This window comes from Myiozetetes cayanensis, unplaced genomic scaffold (assembly GCF_022539395.1).
Source record: "Myiozetetes cayanensis isolate MyiCay16 unplaced genomic scaffold, myiCay2020 scf26, whole genome shotgun sequence".
Classification (NCBI taxonomy): Eukaryota; Metazoa; Chordata; class Aves; order Passeriformes; family Tyrannidae; genus Myiozetetes; species Myiozetetes cayanensis.
In genome coordinates this window covers 7,656,633-7,671,599 of record NW_026087477.1, presented here as the reverse complement: position 1 = coordinate 7,671,599, position 14,967 = coordinate 7,656,633, and the positions used below count along the sequence as shown (strand labels likewise).

Here is a 14,967-nt window from a genome sequence, read left to right as displayed (position 1 = left end):
GCCTGGCACCCCCAGCTCCTCTCAGGGTGGGGTTTGCCCAGCCTGGCAGCCCCTGATCCCTCACTGGAAGGGTTTTTTCCAGCCTGGCACCCTCCAGCCCCTCTCTGGAGGGATTTACCCACCCTGGTCCCTCTCCGGGTGGGCCTTGACCAGGCTGGCCCCTCTCTGGAGGAATTTGCCCGGCCTGACAACCCTGGTGCCTCTCCAGAGGGGTTTGCCCAGCCTGGCACCCCCGCGGCCTCTCTCTGGAGGGATTTACCCATCCTGCTCCCTCTCTGGGATCTGCCCAGCCTGGAGCACCCCCAGCCCTTTTCCAGAGAAGCCCCTGTCCGGCTCTTCCCCCCGTCCCGCTCCATCTCCCCCATCCCCGCCGGGCCGGGCCCGCCTCCGGGAAATGGCGGCGCTGAGGGCGGCAGCGCCCCCTGCTGGCCGGGGGGAGGCAGCACCCCCATCTCGGGCCGTGCTGCGCACGCGCCGCCGCTCGGTCACGTGACGGAGCGGCAACATGGCGGCGCGCGGTGAGTGCGGCACCGGCGCGGTCGGAACCCCCCGCTGTCCCCCGGCACCCACCAGGGACAAACCCGGACCCCCCGGCACCCCCCAGGGGCAAACCCGGACCCCCCGGCACACACCAGGGGCAAGCCCAGCCCCTCCGGTCGTCCCTGGGCCCCCCGGCACCACCCAGGAAGCCCCTCTGTTTCCCCCTGACCCTCCGTGTCCCCCCTCGGGACCCGTTCCCTCGGGCCCGGCCCGGCGCGGGGTTCGTGCCGGTCCTGGGTATCCGCTGAGCCCGGGTCCGGGCACTCGCTGCGGGCTCAGCCCCGGCCCCGCGGTGCCGTTCGCCGGGCCCCGGTGGCGGTGAGGGCTCCCCGTGACTCGCTCCCTTCCCCGCGCGCAGGACGGTGACCGAGCAGCCCCCGCAGCGCGCCCCGTGTGCCCGGACCGTGCCCCCGCCATGGTGACGGAGCGGGAGGTGGAGGCCATCGGCCGCACGCTGGTGGACGCGGCGCAGCCCCTGCCCGCGCGGTTCCGGGCGCTCTTCACCCTGAGGAACCTGGGCGGCCCCGCGGCCGTGAGCTGGATCGGCCGCGCCTTCGGGGACGGCTCGGCGCTGCTGAAGCACGAGCTGGCCTTCTGCCTGGGCCAGATGCAGGACGAGACCGCCATCCCCCTGCTCATCCAGGTGCTGGAGGACACGACACAGGAGCCCATGGTCAGGCACGAAGCAGGTTGGCAGCAGCTCCTGTGGCTCCGGGGGTGGGGAAGGGCTGGCAACTGGGAGTTGGGGGTGCTTTTCCCCCTGTACTGAGCAGCTCATGGTGGCCTGGTCTGGCCTGGCTGCCAGACCCTGAGTCATGGAACACCTCACCAACATCCTCTGGCCAGGCCTGGCTGGACTGGTTGGCCGAGCCCTCCTGTTCCACGGGAGGCTCCCTCTTGGCCAGGTTCCCTCCTGCTGTGTTTGTCCCATTTGGGATTGGTCAGTCAGGCCTGTGTCCATGTTTGTCCCTATTTGGATCAGTTGTCCCTATTTCAGAGCAGGGCAAGGCTTTACCAGAGGACACAGCAGGGTTCTCCTCATGCTGACACCCCAGTCCTGTCCTGACACGTCCCTCCTTCCCTCAGGTGAAGCCCTAGGCGCTATTGGGAACCCCAAGGTGCTGGATATCCTCCGACGCTACTCCGAGGACCCCGTGGTCGAGGTGAGGATCCTGGGGGGTCATTTCCCGTGGGATGCAGCACTGCTGGTCTGGGAGGGTGAGGCAGCCCCTGCCCCTGGCTGGTGCCATCCTGCTGCGTGCTGGGGACCCCCCAGCGCCGTCCCACAGCCAGAGCTGTGTGCCCGTCCCTCAGGTGGCAGAGACGTGCCAGCTGGCCGTGAGGAGGCTGGAGTGGCTGCAGGAGAACAAGGAGAAGCCAGGCCCCAGCCCGTACCTGTCCGTGGATCCCGCTCCCCCCGCCGAGGAGACCGACGTGGCCAAACTGCGGGAGACCCTCCTGGACGAGTCCCAGGAGCTGTTCGAGCGCTACCGCGCCATGTTCGCCCTGCGGAACATGGGGGGCCAGGAGGCCGTGCTGGCACTGGCCGAAGGTGAGGGGCTGTCCTTGCTGGGAGGCTGTCCAGGTTAATCTGGGATGAGCCCTTCCCAAATCCGGGGCTGCCAGAGCTGCTCTCACATGTTTGTGTCTGGAGCTGCTGCCCCCCTGCCACATTGCGGAGTGCTGGGTGGTCTCTGGTGTGTTCCAGAGCCCCTTCCCTAAAGGATCTGGGTGGGAGGGCACAGCCTGTGATGGTGGCCCAGGACCAGCCTGTCTGACCTGGCCCTAAGGTCTTGGGGTCCTGCTCTCCTAGTCTGGAAAGTCAGAGGCTGCTGGGGTTTGGGAGCAGCTCTGGAGAGGGGGGTAAATGTCTGCATGGCCCAGGAACTGTTTGGACCCACCTCCCAGTCCGAGGGAAGTGGAGGAGGCTCTCCAGCCATCTGGGACCTCCAGGTCTGTGAGATGGGATCAGTCAGCTCCTGCTCCAGCTGCTTTATCCCAGCAGGCTGGAGGCTGTGGCTGCCAGTGTTGTGGTGGGGCAGGGCCCGGGGCGGGCAGGGGGTGGCAGCTCTGCCGGAGGGGAGGGTGGGTGCTGCCATCAGGGGAGGGCACCGGAGCAAGGTTGGGATGAGGGAACAGGGGTGGGGCGGTGACCCACGGGGTGGGGTGGTGACCCACGGGGTCCCCCAGCTCCCCCTCGGGGTGTCTGATCTCCCTGTCCCCCCTCTCCGCAGGGCTGCGCTGCGGCAGCGCGCTGTTCCGCCACGAGGTGGGCTACGTGCTGGGGCAGCTGCAGGACGAGGCGAGCGTCCCTCAGCTCACAGCCGTGCTGGGCAGCCCCTCCGAGAGCCCCATGGTGCGGCACGAGTGCGCCGAGGCGCTGGGGGCCATCGCGCGGCTGTCCTGCCTGAGCACCCTGCGCGCCTTCGCCGGCGACGCCGAGCGCGTGGTGCGCGAGAGCTGCCAGGTGGCCCTGGACATGTACGAGTACGAGAACGGCGCCCAGTTCCAGTACGCCGACGGGCTCTGCAAGCTGCAGGCCTCCCCCTGAGCCTGCACGGGGGGGTACACGCTGCCCCCCGCCCCCTCCCGCTGCTGGGTGTGCTTCCGTGCCCGCCCCTGCTGGCTCTGCCGCGCCGAGGTGGAGGAGGAACTGGATCTGCTCTCTCTGGCACACCTACAACCACCTTTTCCCTCCAAATCCGGGCTGAGCTTCTACTTGCCTCCCACCAGCTCCTGTTTCCTGGGTCTGCCCCTGTTTTCCCTGCCAGGATCATTGCTGCCTGCCCGCAGCCTGGCTTGGGGCTTGGACCAGGTGGGCTCTGCTCAGCAGGTCGGAGCCTGCCGTGGCTCTGCAGGGCTTGGGGCTGCTCTGCCGTGGTGCTGCCACGCCGGCTCGGCGCGAAACGGCTCCGTTCTCCCCACCTGAGCTTTGCTGGGGGCCAGGATGGGCTTCGGGCACCCGCTTTGTGGGTTGTGGTGTTGGGATGCTTCTAAATTGCCCTCGGTGCTGGTGCCGAGCCGGGGCCCTCCTCGCCCCCGCGGTGGGTTTGGCCTCTCCTGTTGGGACAGGCCGGGGCTGAGCCTGTGGCAGCCTCTGCCCTGGGATGGGGGTTGTTTCGTGGCAAAGTTGGGAAGATTTGGCTGTTTTTTCTTTCTGCAGGGAATGGTGCTGCCATTAGGGCGGGCAGGGTGAGGCAGAGCCTGCCTGGGCATCCCCCCGTGTTTAACCAGAGCCGGGAGGGCTGAGGCTGCTGCCGGCACCCAAACCCAAACCCTATGGCCAGCCCAGCCTGGGTGCCAGGGGGGGCTGGCAGGGAATAAAGTGCTGGCAGCAGGAGCTGGAATGAGTGGAGCTGTGATTTCCCTGTGCCCAGGTGGGAGGTGCCCCCAGTGCTGTGGGGTTGGACCGTGGCAGGGAGCCCAGGGGTTGCTGTGCCGGAATCATAGAACCATCAAGGCTGGAAAGGACGTTTGAAATCGAGTCCAGCCGTGCTGGAAGGAGAGAGCAGGGAGTGGGGTGCCTGGTAGCATGGGGTAAAACCCCACAGCCCTGGGAAGGAGGGTGGACATTGCCCATGGGGTGCCCCAGGAGCACCCCCAGCACTGCCCAGCAGAAGGGTCAGTGGGTCCCACTGCCCCAAGGGCCTGGCACCCTCCTGGTCATGGCTGGTCTTCCCCTTGTCCAAGGGCTCGCTGTGAGTCACTCCCAGGCTCAATCCTCTTAGTCCCTGTGGCTGGCTCAGCGTTCCCAGGGCTCTGGTGCTCAGGGACACAACCAAGGGGCAGCCCTGGCCATGGTGGCCCAGTCTGACCCAGTTCAGGATCCCAGGGAAGGGGCTCTTACTCAAATGTGACCAGTTTTGATCACTTGTAAGCACTGGAAGTCAGTCCCACATGCCCAGTTTCTGTGGACGGTGGGGGGCTCTGAACCATCACTCCCCAGCACTGGGGACAAACACCTGGTGTTTTCACACTGTTTGGAATCAGCAGCTGTTTTGGGCTTTCTTGTCCCCCTTCCCTCACCCTCCAGAGCCCCTGGGTGGAGGGCAGGACCCAGCTGGCACTTCAGGCTCTGGGTTGTCCCTGTGCCCGTCTCCATCCCCAGGACAGTGGGATGGGGGATTTCCCTGGAGTCTGCTGCTGTGTTTGCTCCCATTTATCACCCCAGCTGCCGCAGCCCTTGTTCTCCAGCCCTTCCACAGGTGGCTCATGAGGACCATGCATGGTTGTTTCCCAATCTTTCTGTGACGACATTTGTCTCTGCTCCCCCCAAACACCTTTTAAGCCCAAATTGGAATGAAACACATTTCTGAGGCTGAGATCTGGATAGTGTGACCTAGTGCAGCAGAGCTGGGAGGTGCTGGAGTGGAGCAGGGCTGGGCCCTGAGTCCTTGGCACCAAACCTTCTGGCACCTTCACCCCTCTCTGTCCAGCCTGTGCTGGGAAGGGTTTTTCCAAAGCTGCTGCTGCCCCTGGCCAAACACCATCCTCCTGGGTGTGGGGGGAATCGCTTTGGGAGGCATCAGGCTGCTCAGCTCTGGGGGAGTCACACTGGGATGCCACATGGGACAGCCACTGTGAAGCTCTGGAAAGGTGACAGCCCCTCACCGTGGGCTGCTCCACCACCCAGTGAAGGTGAAGGGAGTCTGGGGCTGCATCCCCGTCCCTTCCCGGCTCCCTCCGTGTCCTCCTGGATCTCACACCATCTGCTCTGGGGATCCGGCGCCTGCTGACAGATTTAAGCCTGCCCGGGGGAGGGCGGGGAGGCCTCGGGCATCCTTCCCCATCCCTGCCCTTGGGAGTTCTCCAGCTGCAGGTGATTCCCCACTCCCGGGGGGAATTGGGGTACCCGCGGTGCTGCCAGAGGGGCAGGTTTAGGGTACTCTGACCGACGTCGGAGCCCAGTGGTCCCCCCCAGGCTGAGGCAGCCGGGCCGTGCCCGGATTAGCGGGCGCTAAGCTCCTCCTCAGCGGCACAGCTCCCGTCGCACGGAGGGCGAGTGGCACTGCCACCGGCCATGGGGACACCGCAGTCCCTGTGAGCCGCCGGCAGAGGTGTGGGGGGAGCTGGCCATGGCCCTGGCAGGGGGAGTGTGGGGGCCGCGGCACTTGCTGCAGTCCCCCCCCGAGGAGGACGGGGTGCTGTACGTGGACTACAAGCCCCCGGCCTTGGACAGCATCCGCCTGCCCCGCTACGTCCTGTACCTGGTGATGGCGGCCACGCTGGTGCTGGTGGTGGCCTATGCCATCGTGGGGCACCTCATCAAGGACCTGGTGCACGACTTCGCCGGTGAGTGCTGCCCAGAGTGGGCTCGGGCTTTGGGGTGGGCCGGGGGCAGGGGCATCCCCCCCGCCCGCAGCTTGTGCCGGGCTGTGCTGCTGATGGCTCCGTCCCTGCCCCCGCAGACTGGGCGTTTGGGCCCAAGCCGGAGGAGGAGAAGGCGGTGATGGCCGAGGGCACCGTGCCGGAGGTGGAGTGGCTGCAGGAGGACGAGGTGCTGCCGGCGCGGAAGGTGGAGGGTGAAGGCGCCGGGGTCCTGCCCGGCATGGACGTCCCGCTGGCACTGCTGGCCCCGCGCAGCTCCGTCTCCTTCGCCGAGTCCCCCAAGAAGAGGTTCTTCTAGGGCCGGGGGACCTCCCCTGCCACCAGCGGAACCCAGCAGCCCTGCCCGACTGTCAGGTCACGGCACAGCCCTGGCCCCAGATGCTGCCTTGGCTTCCTCCTCCCTGCGCAGCCCCAGCGCTCCCCCCGCTCCTCACCCAATAAAGCTGCACAGCCCCGCTCGCCCCGTGGCCCGGCACAGCACGGGGGGTGGCAGGGCTGGGACCCGAACCTGTGCCGGGGGTAACAGCACCCTTTGGCACAGCCGTGCCACCCCGGGAATGGCACGTGGGGCGGGACACACGTGTGGGTGCACAGCGTGGACGTGCGGGCGTGTGAAGGTGTGTGCTCAGCGGTGCAACCCCCGGCGGGGGGGCACAGACACGAGTGTGCACGTGGAAACGTGGAAACAGGGATGCAAACACCTTCGTGGGGGCCATGTCAGCACAGGCACACAGGGATGGATGGACAGACAGACAGACACCGAGGCTATGCCACCCCGCCTCCCCCTTGGTGCCCTGGCACTGCCAGGCTGTGCCCAGAGGCACCGACACGTGCTCCAAAGCCAGTCTTGAGGGCCAAAGTACCCATGAGCCTGCCTGTGGTGAGGGCACTGGGGATGGGGCTGTCACACGGACCCACAGCCCCTGCCTTAAACCCAGGCTGGCCCTGGATCCCCTTTCCCCATGCCTGCAGTGGGGACCCTGTCCTTGTGTCCCCAGGCTCCTTCACGCCTCAGGGAATCACCACAGTCGGGGGATCCTGCCAAAACCCCCTGTTCATCCCTGGGGTGCTACTGCCCACCCCATACCTCAGTTTCCCCTGTACCCTGGTGGCCTCCCCAATGACACCATTAACATTCAGCTGGGGACAGTACCAGGCACTCCTTGGAACGGGATGGGGTCCCCCTGGCACCAGCTGGGATCCTCTGGAGGCCCAGCTGGCCCATGACTGGGGAAGGGCTGGGGATGGCCTGGCACTGCCCACTGACCCCTGTGCTGCCCCACCCCCATGGGATCTGCCCCAGCCCTGCCAGTGGGGCTGAGGTGGCACCCCATGGGTAGAGGGGGGAGGCTGAGGTGGGGCAGCAGGCAGGGTGGGCACTCCTCCACCCCACCAGTCTGTCCTCCCACCACCCACCCACCTTACTGTCCATCCGTCCAGCCCCTCCTCTGTCCACTCACCCAGCCCGGGGGTGGTTCCCAGTCCTGGGCACGGGGGTACCACTGTGATCCCCGAGGTGCCTGAGCCAAGGGAGAGGTGCCACCTCCCACGGATGACAGGAGCCATGTTGCCATGGCACTTGGTGACACTTGTCCCCGTGAGGCCAATAAAGGCGCCCGTTGCCCTCGGCTCGGAGACAACGCCCGGCCCGGCGGGGACAGGAGCTCACCTCGGGTAGCAGGACCCAGCCGTGCCCGAACCCTCCGCCCGAAAATGCCGCGGCCCTCGCAGCTCCTCTCGCTCCTGGTCCTGCTCGTCCTCGCTGCCACCGCCCGGGGACAGACCAGTAGGTGCCACGTGCCCCTCCCGTGCCCCTGGGGTGCCTGGGGGGTTGGCCGCCCCCCAGGCATCGGATCAGCTCCCGAGAGACCTCCCCAGTGGGAGCAGTCTGTTCCTGCAGCAACCCTTTTTGGGGGCAGAGCAGAAAGATTTGGGGGCACACGCCTGCTGTCCCCAGTGCTCCCCACCATGCCAGGCACCCCCACGCTCTGCCGGGCACGGGTGGGCTGTGTCAGAGGAGCTTCCTTGGCACCCAAGGGATGGGGGGAAGGGGAGAATGTTGAGTATCTGCCAGTGTCCCCTGGTGTCCCCAGTGTGCTCCACACAACTGGGGCCCCGCACCAGGGTTTGGGGGGGTCCCATCCCTTGCAGGATGGAGCTACTCTGAAGCTGTCCCCAACCCCACCTTTTGCCATTCTCTGTCCCTGTTCCCCTGCCATGCAGGCACCGGCCCAAAGGTGCTGCAGCCCTGGCTCCTGGGCATCACTGCCGTCGTCGTCTTCCTCTTCATCGTCTTCGTGGTGCTGGTCATTAACCGATTCTGGAATCTCAGGAGGCGCAGGTGGGGGGGCCGGGGGGTGCTGGCAGGGGGGCCGTGTGGCAGGATGCCATGGGGTGGGGACAGGTTGTCCCCAGGCACCACTCAGCCCCTCTCTTGCCTCGCAGGAAGCAGAGCGACTACCCGGAGACCACGGAGCCTGACAGGTACCACGGCCCGGGGGCGGTCGGACGGCACCGGGACCCCCATCCCCAGCGGGGCTTGGATCCCCCCGAGGGTGGGGGGGATGTGGTGGCCTGTGTGCCGTGGTGGCCGGCGGGGCCGCGGTGCCCCGCGTGCCCCTGGCACGGCCGCGGTGCTGGTGCCGTCGGGGCAGCCGTGCCCGGCTGACCCTCGTTCCGTCCCTCCTTCCCTCCCTCCCGCAGGCTGGAGCGCTTCGGCCACGTCAACCCGGCGGCCGAGAACAGCGACGAGGAGAGCGACGGCAAGGAGCGGACCAAGGCCACGTCCCTCTGAGCCGCCCCGCCCCCCACTGCCCACCCCGGGGCGCCGCGCCCTCACCCCGTCCGCGGGTGGGACTCCGCGCCGGGTTTCGGAGGCAGCCGCGGCCACCGTGGCACCTCCCGCCCCGCCGCCGTCCCGGCTGCGGCCAAGACCCGGCGCGGATTGTCCGCCCGCCGGAGCGGAGTGGGGAGGGCGGTGGCCGGGAACCGTAGCGGGACCCCCCGACCCCTCCAGCCCTGGGCCGGCCGTGGGTCCCACCCCCCTTCCCAGCCGTGCCCAGTAAAGGTCCCCGATCTTCTCCAGCGGCAAGCGTTTGGTGTCACCGCGCTGGGGAGGGGGCTGTTCCGCACCCCGAGGTGCTGGAGGGGCAACGGGGGCACCCCCGGGTGCCACCCGGGCAGGGGACAGTGGTGGGTTCCGAGCTGTCGGACCTCGGCGGCCTCGGCACGGCGAGACTCCTTGTCCCGCCACGCCGCTGCTCCCACAGCCCCGGGCCGAGGGGGGGGCACCGAGGGGTCGGGGGAGCACTGGAGGGGGGCGGGCGGCCTCGCCCCCCGGCTGTCCTGGGCAGCGCTTGGGGACAGGGACGATGGGGACAAGAGGGGGGTGACTGCGCGGCTTCGTCCAACGGTGCCCTGGGGGTGATGCCGATGACGTCACGGCCACGCGATGACGTCACGCACACGAGGCGGTGACGTCACGTGGCCGAGGCCCCGATGCAGAGGAGGAGGCAGCAGCTCTGACCCCCCCGCGTGAACCCACGGCTGCCCCCACCCGTGTCCCTGTCCCCGCGTGTCCCCTCCCTGCCCCCCTCCCCCCGCAGCCCCGCCCGGGGCTGGGCGTGTGCCCCGGGGGTCCCGGCTCGCTCACCCTCCTCACCCGGGCCAAGATCACCCACGGGTGGGCGTCCCTCCTCTGGGGTGATGGGTGCCCACTGCCAGGCAGGGCTCTGTTCCAGTACATCCCAGTGTCCCCCAGTTCACACCCCCCCCACACGGGACAGCCGGTCTGTCCCCGGCCGTGCCTCAGTTTCCCCCAGGGCAGCGAAGGAAGGGCGGAGGCGAGCTGGAGTTGAAGCATAGCTTGTTTAATTTTTATACATTTTTTTTTTGTCTTTTTTTTTTCTTTTCGTTTTTTTAATCTTTTTTTTGTATGTCAGTTTTTTCTTTTTTGTTTTTTTCTTCTTTTTTGTCTCTTTTTTCTCTTTTTTGCATAGGGGAGGGGGGGGAACAACCAAAAAAAAAAAAAAAAAAGAAAACAAAAACAACCCCCAAAAAAAAATAAACCCAAAAAAACCCAAACCTAAAAGAAAACAAAAGAAACAAAACAAAAAAGAAAACCAAAAAAACCCCAAAAATCCGTATCAGGGTCAGTAAGTGTATGTAGGCAGGAGCGGCGCTATCGGTAATGGCTGCGTACAATGGTATAATCAAATATCGTGAAGCACCAGGGAGGCGAGCGGGGGCTCGGGGGAGTGTCATGCGGGGCCGGGGGCGCGGGGGGCACAGCCGGGGGCCCGGCCCCGGCTCGCGGCCCTGGTGCGCTCGCGGTGTGTATCGGCTGCGGCAAAGCAAAGCGAGAATCCGGCGAACGAGTAAAATATAACTGCGGGGGAGGGAGGGGCAGCCCCTGCCCCCCCGGGGGGAGCGGGGACCCCCGAAAAGGCGGGCGGGGGCAGCCGGCGGCGCGGAGGCACTGCGGCGGGATTTTTGGTTTGGGTGAGGCGCGGTCCGGCCGGCTGCCGCCTCGGCGCCTTTTTGGGGCGGTTTCTCTCCTTTTTGCCGCTCTTTGCCCCGAGGTGGGTTTTCCCTCCCCCACACGCACCCCGGCTCCCCCTCCCGCCTGCCCGCGGGCATCGCGCGGGGCACCCAGCGGGGCATCCAGAGGGTATTCACGGACCGGGGTACCCAGAGGGGCGCCTGGGGGTCTGCCCGGGACACCCAGAGGGGCACCCGTGGTTCTACCCGGGGCACGCACGGGTATCTTCCGGGGCACCCAGAGGGGCATCACCTGGACCACCCAGAGGGACCCCCGTGGGCACCCAGAGGGACACTCGTGGGTATTCCTCGGGGTACCCAGCGGGGCACCCGTGAGCACGGCCCGGGGCACCTGGAGAGGCACCCACAGGCGTCACCGGGAGCATCCAGAGGAGCACCCGTGGGCATCACCCGGAACACCCAGAGTGACACCCGCGGGCACCGCACAGGACACCCAGAGGGTCACCCGTGGGCATCTCGCGGGGCACCCGCCACCAGGGGCACCCAGCGGGTCCCCAGCCGGCGCTGGGGGCAGAAAGCAGCAAATTCCAAACTCCGAGTACAAAAAAAACACAAACAAACAAAACAAAACAACAAAAAAAACACCCCCAAATCCAAAAAAGAATCCAAACCCCACCAAACAAGACATATATATATATATAGGGGATTTATATATATATATATATATATATATTCCTTTGCGATTTAAAGTACCTTAACTGTGTGTGGGCCCGTGGGCCCGCGCCCCCCGGCCCTGCAGCCCCATATATATATATGTGGAGATATATATATATATATGTACAGGTTATTTGTTTTATTTATAGGTCACAAGGACTATTTTTAATTAATTTTTTTAAGCCGACGAGCCCGACTAAAAACCCTCTAGGAGAGACTGTAGTGCATGAAACCCCCGCGGTGATTGTCGAGCGGAGCCCCCTCGTGTCCCCATCCTGCTGGGGACCCCCCCGGAGCATCCCCAGGGTTGGGGTGTCCCCCCACACCCCCGCGGCTTTGCGCCCACCCCGACCGCGGCCATCGAGGGATAAAAGAATAAAAAAAAAAAAAAAAAGGGAGAATGATTAAAAAAATAGAAATAATAAAAACGAGTGGTGCCCCCCGGGGAGGGACCGGGGGGTGTTGCATATTCCCTTTGGGCAGAGCCGGGAGTGCGGCCCCAGGGGGGTGTCGGGGGAGCAGTGCAAAGACCCCGGGGGCGCGGGGGGCTCCCCGGCTCCCCAAGGGGAAGCCCCCGGCCCGGCCCCCCCGCTGCCGCCCTATGGCCTGGGGGGCGTCGAGTTGATTCTTTTTTTGCCTTTTTTTAACATGGTTTAAGGTGCTTTTCTTGCCGAGGGCGGGTTTTGGGGGGCTGCGGCCGCAGCCCGGCCGGACGTGCTGCCGGCCCGGGGGGAGAGGCAGCAAAAGGGGGGCAGGGGACGGCCCCGGTGGTGTCCCCGTGGGGACGGGGGCTCCGGGGGCTTCCTCGGGGCGGGGGGGGGGGAAACCAGGCCCGAGGGGCGCCAGCGCCCCTCGCCTCCCCAGGGCTTGCCGGGGGGGCTGCCCCGTTGCCCCCACTCCCTCCCTCCGCTGTCACTGTCACCGCTGAAAAATGCTTTTTCTTTCTTTTTTTTCCTATATTTTTTGCTTTGAGCTGAGCCTTTTCCAGCCTGAACCCCCTTTTTTTGTTTCCTGTTTTTCTATTTATTTTTTTTTATTTTCTCCTTTTTTTAATTTTTTTTTTTTTTAAATTTTGTCCTTTTTATGTAGTTCTATTTCTCATTCCTCCCCCCCAAACTGGACACCGCACCCTCCCCCCCCGCCCCCCGCTCCCTCCTTGCATTGTCCTTGCAGAAATCAATACTGCACCTTGCATAAAGAAGCGGCTCCCAAGGCTGTTCCCCTCCCCGGAGGACCCCAAACCGGCCTCACCGGTGGGCAAAACCCGGCGGGACGCGACCCACCCCCGCCATCCCCCCCACTAATACTTTTGGGCACCAAAAAAAAAAAAAAAAAAAAATTAAAAATTTCAAAAACTGTTGACGACGACGTTTCTTCATGCCCGAGCAGCAGCGATGCCGGTGCCACCCGCCCACCGGTGTCACGACCCGCGTCAGCCTCAGAGGGCTGTGGGGAGGGTCCCTCCGGCCGGCGGGACGCTGGGGTTTTAAGGCAAATTCTGGGTTTTTTGGGGGTGTCGGGCCCCCGCTCGGCAGCAGGCACAGCAGGGAGAAACGGGGAGAGGGCACCTCCTGCCATTCCCTGCTGCGCCAGCCGGACCCCCGCGGATGAAGCCGATGGGGACGGGGGCGTGGGGGAGGCTGTGACCCCCCCCGACACCAGCCCGGGGTGGGGGGGCACAGCTACATTCACACGGTTCCATTCCTGTCACGAGAGCAGCCGGGCTCAGCCCTCCTGGCCCTGCGCCCCATTGAACACCAATTAAAAAGTGGGGGTCCCCTAAGGGGGGGTGGGACGCTGTGGCCCCCCCGTAAGGGCCAGCCAGGGGGGTTTCCATCCCTGCTCCTCCCCGCACGGACCCCAACACATCCCCGTCCGTTCTGCCGCGCCCGAACACTGGGCCCACCCCCCCCGAGGGTTCTGGGGAGGGCTCTGGCCCGGGGGTCCCTGCCGCCTCCCGCCTCGCTGCCTTTGGTTGCTGGAAGCAGAAAAAAAACAACAAATAAAAACCCCCAAAAGGGAAGGAAAACAAAGAAAAGAGAGGCAAAGCAAAGGGGTGGCCGCCCCCCCGGCCGGCCCCCCCCGCAGCTATTGCATATTCCGGTGTGTTGGCGCAGAGGATGCATCGGTATTACCAACTGGAAGACTGGAAGTTTCTGAGGGGGAAAATCGGTTAAAAAAGAAGAATAATAGAGAGAAAAAGGGACTTTTCCGACCGAGAAGAAGCCATGCAGGAGGCGAGGGGGGGGCAGCCGCCCCTGGCCCCCCCGGCCCCCCGGGAGCCCCGGGCATGCAGCGACTCCCTCGCACTGATATCGGGTCCAGTAATACTTAGGCTTCGAAGGCAAGGCACATCATGTGGTATAAAATTTCGTGCAAATTAGGAAAACATGGATTTTTTTTTCTTGTGTGTTTTTTTTTTTTACGGCTTTTTTTTTCTTTTATACAGATTTTTTTTGTGTGTGGTGTTTTTTTCCTCCTTTTTTTTTTTTTTTTTTTTTCTCTTTTGCTGAAGGGGAAGGTAGAGCCGGTTAATAGAGTCTGCCATGCACAGCATCAGCCAGCCGCGGCTGGGTTGAGCCAGGTCACCAGATCCTGTTAAAGCACCATGCAGTTTATTTGTCTTTTTTTTTTTTTTTTTTTGTCTTTTTGTGTTTTTTTTTTCTCATGTGTTTCTCTTCTCAGATCTTTTTTTAAAAAACAGGTTTCCCTCTCCGCCAAGCGCTTTTTGTTGTTGTTGTTTTTTTCTTTTTTTTTTCCTTGTGGGTTTTTTCCTTTTCTTGTCCTTTTTGATTATTTTTCTGTCTCCCGGGATTTCCTGCGTCAGCCCTTTCCCGGTGCCTCGCTGTGCCGTCCTGGGGGGTGGGAAGCGGGGGGAAGCGGGGGCCGCTGGAGTGGGGGATGCGATGCCCGTGGTCCTTGGGGCGGCTCCGGGTGCCCTGGAAGGGGGCCAGGCGGGTGGCGGCGGTGACATCCCCAGCTCCTGGACATCCCACGGTGGCTTCTCTCCATCATCGCCCGTGGGGTGTCCCCTGGGCGGGGGGGATCCCTTGGGGACCGGTGTCCTCCGCGGCCGCCACCATCTCGCTGGGGACACCGCGGTGCCTTCGTCCTCTTCCTCCTCCTCCTCCTCGCCGGGGCCGTCGCGGGGGTCTCTCTGCTCTAAGGCACTGCCACGTCCCTGTGTCCCCTTCCCGGCCACGGTGCCACCACGTGGGACGGGGACGGCTGGGGGCTTCCTTCCGTGCTGCCCCCGGCCGGGGGCTCCTCCGGGGGGGCCGGGACCCCTCCCCGCCGCAGTTCAGGCACTTGACGCGGGGCCGGGGGCTCCGGGGGGTCGCTCCGGGGGGCTGGCTCTGCCCTCGCCCTCGCTCGGGCTCCTTTGCTCCATCCTTTTGCATCCAAAAAAAAAAAAAAAAAAGCCCAAAAACCCCCAACCCAGCCGTCCCGACAAGCCAGTGCCGGGGGCTCCACCTCCTCCTCTTCCTCCTCCTTTTTTGTGATTTCTTTTTTCTTTTCTTCTTTTTTCTTTCTTTTTTTTTTTTTTTCCGACGATTCCCTCTTAAAAGTGCATTTCCTACAAAATGTGCAACACGAGCGCACCCTCTCCTGCCTCCCAACTGGTACCTGTCCACAGGAATGCATAGCTCAAACACACGGACGCACGGCCCCCCCGCCCCGGCCCCGCGGCCACCCCCGGGCGTGGGGACATGCCGGGAGACTCACCGGGGGACACGGGGACACGCGTGAGGGCACACGGGGCCGGGGCTGGTGCGGGCTGGGGGGGAGGAAGGCGACCAGAGAGACGGTGACCGGTGCCCCGGAGCGACGGCGGCCGCCCGGGTCCCGTCGGGGCCGCGCTGGGACGGTCCCCACGCTGTGTCC

General features: G+C 64.6%; 3 protein-coding genes across 3 annotated transcripts; all 3 read left to right on the top strand.

Moving 5' to 3' along the window:
- The first annotated feature begins 488 nt into the window (after nt 1-488).
- On the top strand, nt 489-3,880 carry DOHH (deoxyhypusine hydroxylase). The gene is made up of 5 exons (XM_050321460.1): nt 489-518; nt 899-1,229; nt 1,627-1,703; nt 1,855-2,092; nt 2,775-3,880. Exons 2-5 carry the CDS (start codon nt 956-958, stop codon nt 3,089-3,091), a joined length of 906 nt encoding a protein of 301 aa, XP_050177417.1. The 5' UTR covers nt 489-518; nt 899-955; the 3' UTR covers nt 3,092-3,880.
- Nucleotides 3,881-5,284: 1,404 nt separating this feature from the next.
- SMIM44 (small integral membrane protein 44) lies at nt 5,285-7,042 on the top strand. Its single transcript, XM_050321486.1, has 2 exons — nt 5,285-5,832; nt 5,949-7,042. Exons 1-2 carry the CDS (start codon nt 5,616-5,618, stop codon nt 6,164-6,166), a joined length of 435 nt encoding a protein of 144 aa, XP_050177443.1. The 5' UTR covers nt 5,285-5,615; the 3' UTR covers nt 6,167-7,042.
- Nucleotides 7,043-7,067: 25 nt separating this feature from the next.
- Nucleotides 7,068-9,132, top strand: SMIM24 (small integral membrane protein 24). Its single transcript, XM_050321485.1, has 4 exons — nt 7,068-7,654; nt 8,092-8,209; nt 8,314-8,352; nt 8,572-9,132. Exons 1-4 carry the CDS (start codon nt 7,441-7,443, stop codon nt 8,660-8,662), a joined length of 462 nt encoding a protein of 153 aa, XP_050177442.1. The 5' UTR covers nt 7,068-7,440; the 3' UTR covers nt 8,663-9,132.
- Nucleotides 9,133-14,967: the final 5,835 nt, after the last annotated feature.

Coding starts and splice junctions, on each gene's coding strand:
- DOHH (XM_050321460.1), top strand. CDS start 956: ATGGTGACGGAGCGGGAGGTGGAGGCCATCGGCCGCACGCTGGTGGAC. Junction 1,704..1,854: donor CCGAGGACCCCGTGGTCGAG/GTGAGGATCCTG, acceptor CCCGTCCCTCAG/GTGGCAGAGACGTGCCAGCT. Junction 2,093..2,774: donor CGTGCTGGCACTGGCCGAAG/GTGAGGGGCTGT, acceptor CCCTCTCCGCAG/GGCTGCGCTGCGGCAGCGCG.
- SMIM44 (XM_050321486.1), top strand. CDS start 5,616: ATGGCCCTGGCAGGGGGAGTGTGGGGGCCGCGGCACTTGCTGCAGTCC. Junction 5,833..5,948: donor CCTGGTGCACGACTTCGCCG/GTGAGTGCTGCC, acceptor CTGCCCCCGCAG/ACTGGGCGTTTGGGCCCAAG.
- SMIM24 (XM_050321485.1), top strand. CDS start 7,441: ATGGCACTTGGTGACACTTGTCCCCGTGAGGCCAATAAAGGCGCCCGT. Junction 7,655..8,091: donor CACCGCCCGGGGACAGACCA/GTAGGTGCCACG, acceptor CCTGCCATGCAG/GCACCGGCCCAAAGGTGCTG. Junction 8,210..8,313: donor TGGAATCTCAGGAGGCGCAG/GTGGGGGGGCCG, acceptor CTTGCCTCGCAG/GAAGCAGAGCGACTACCCGG.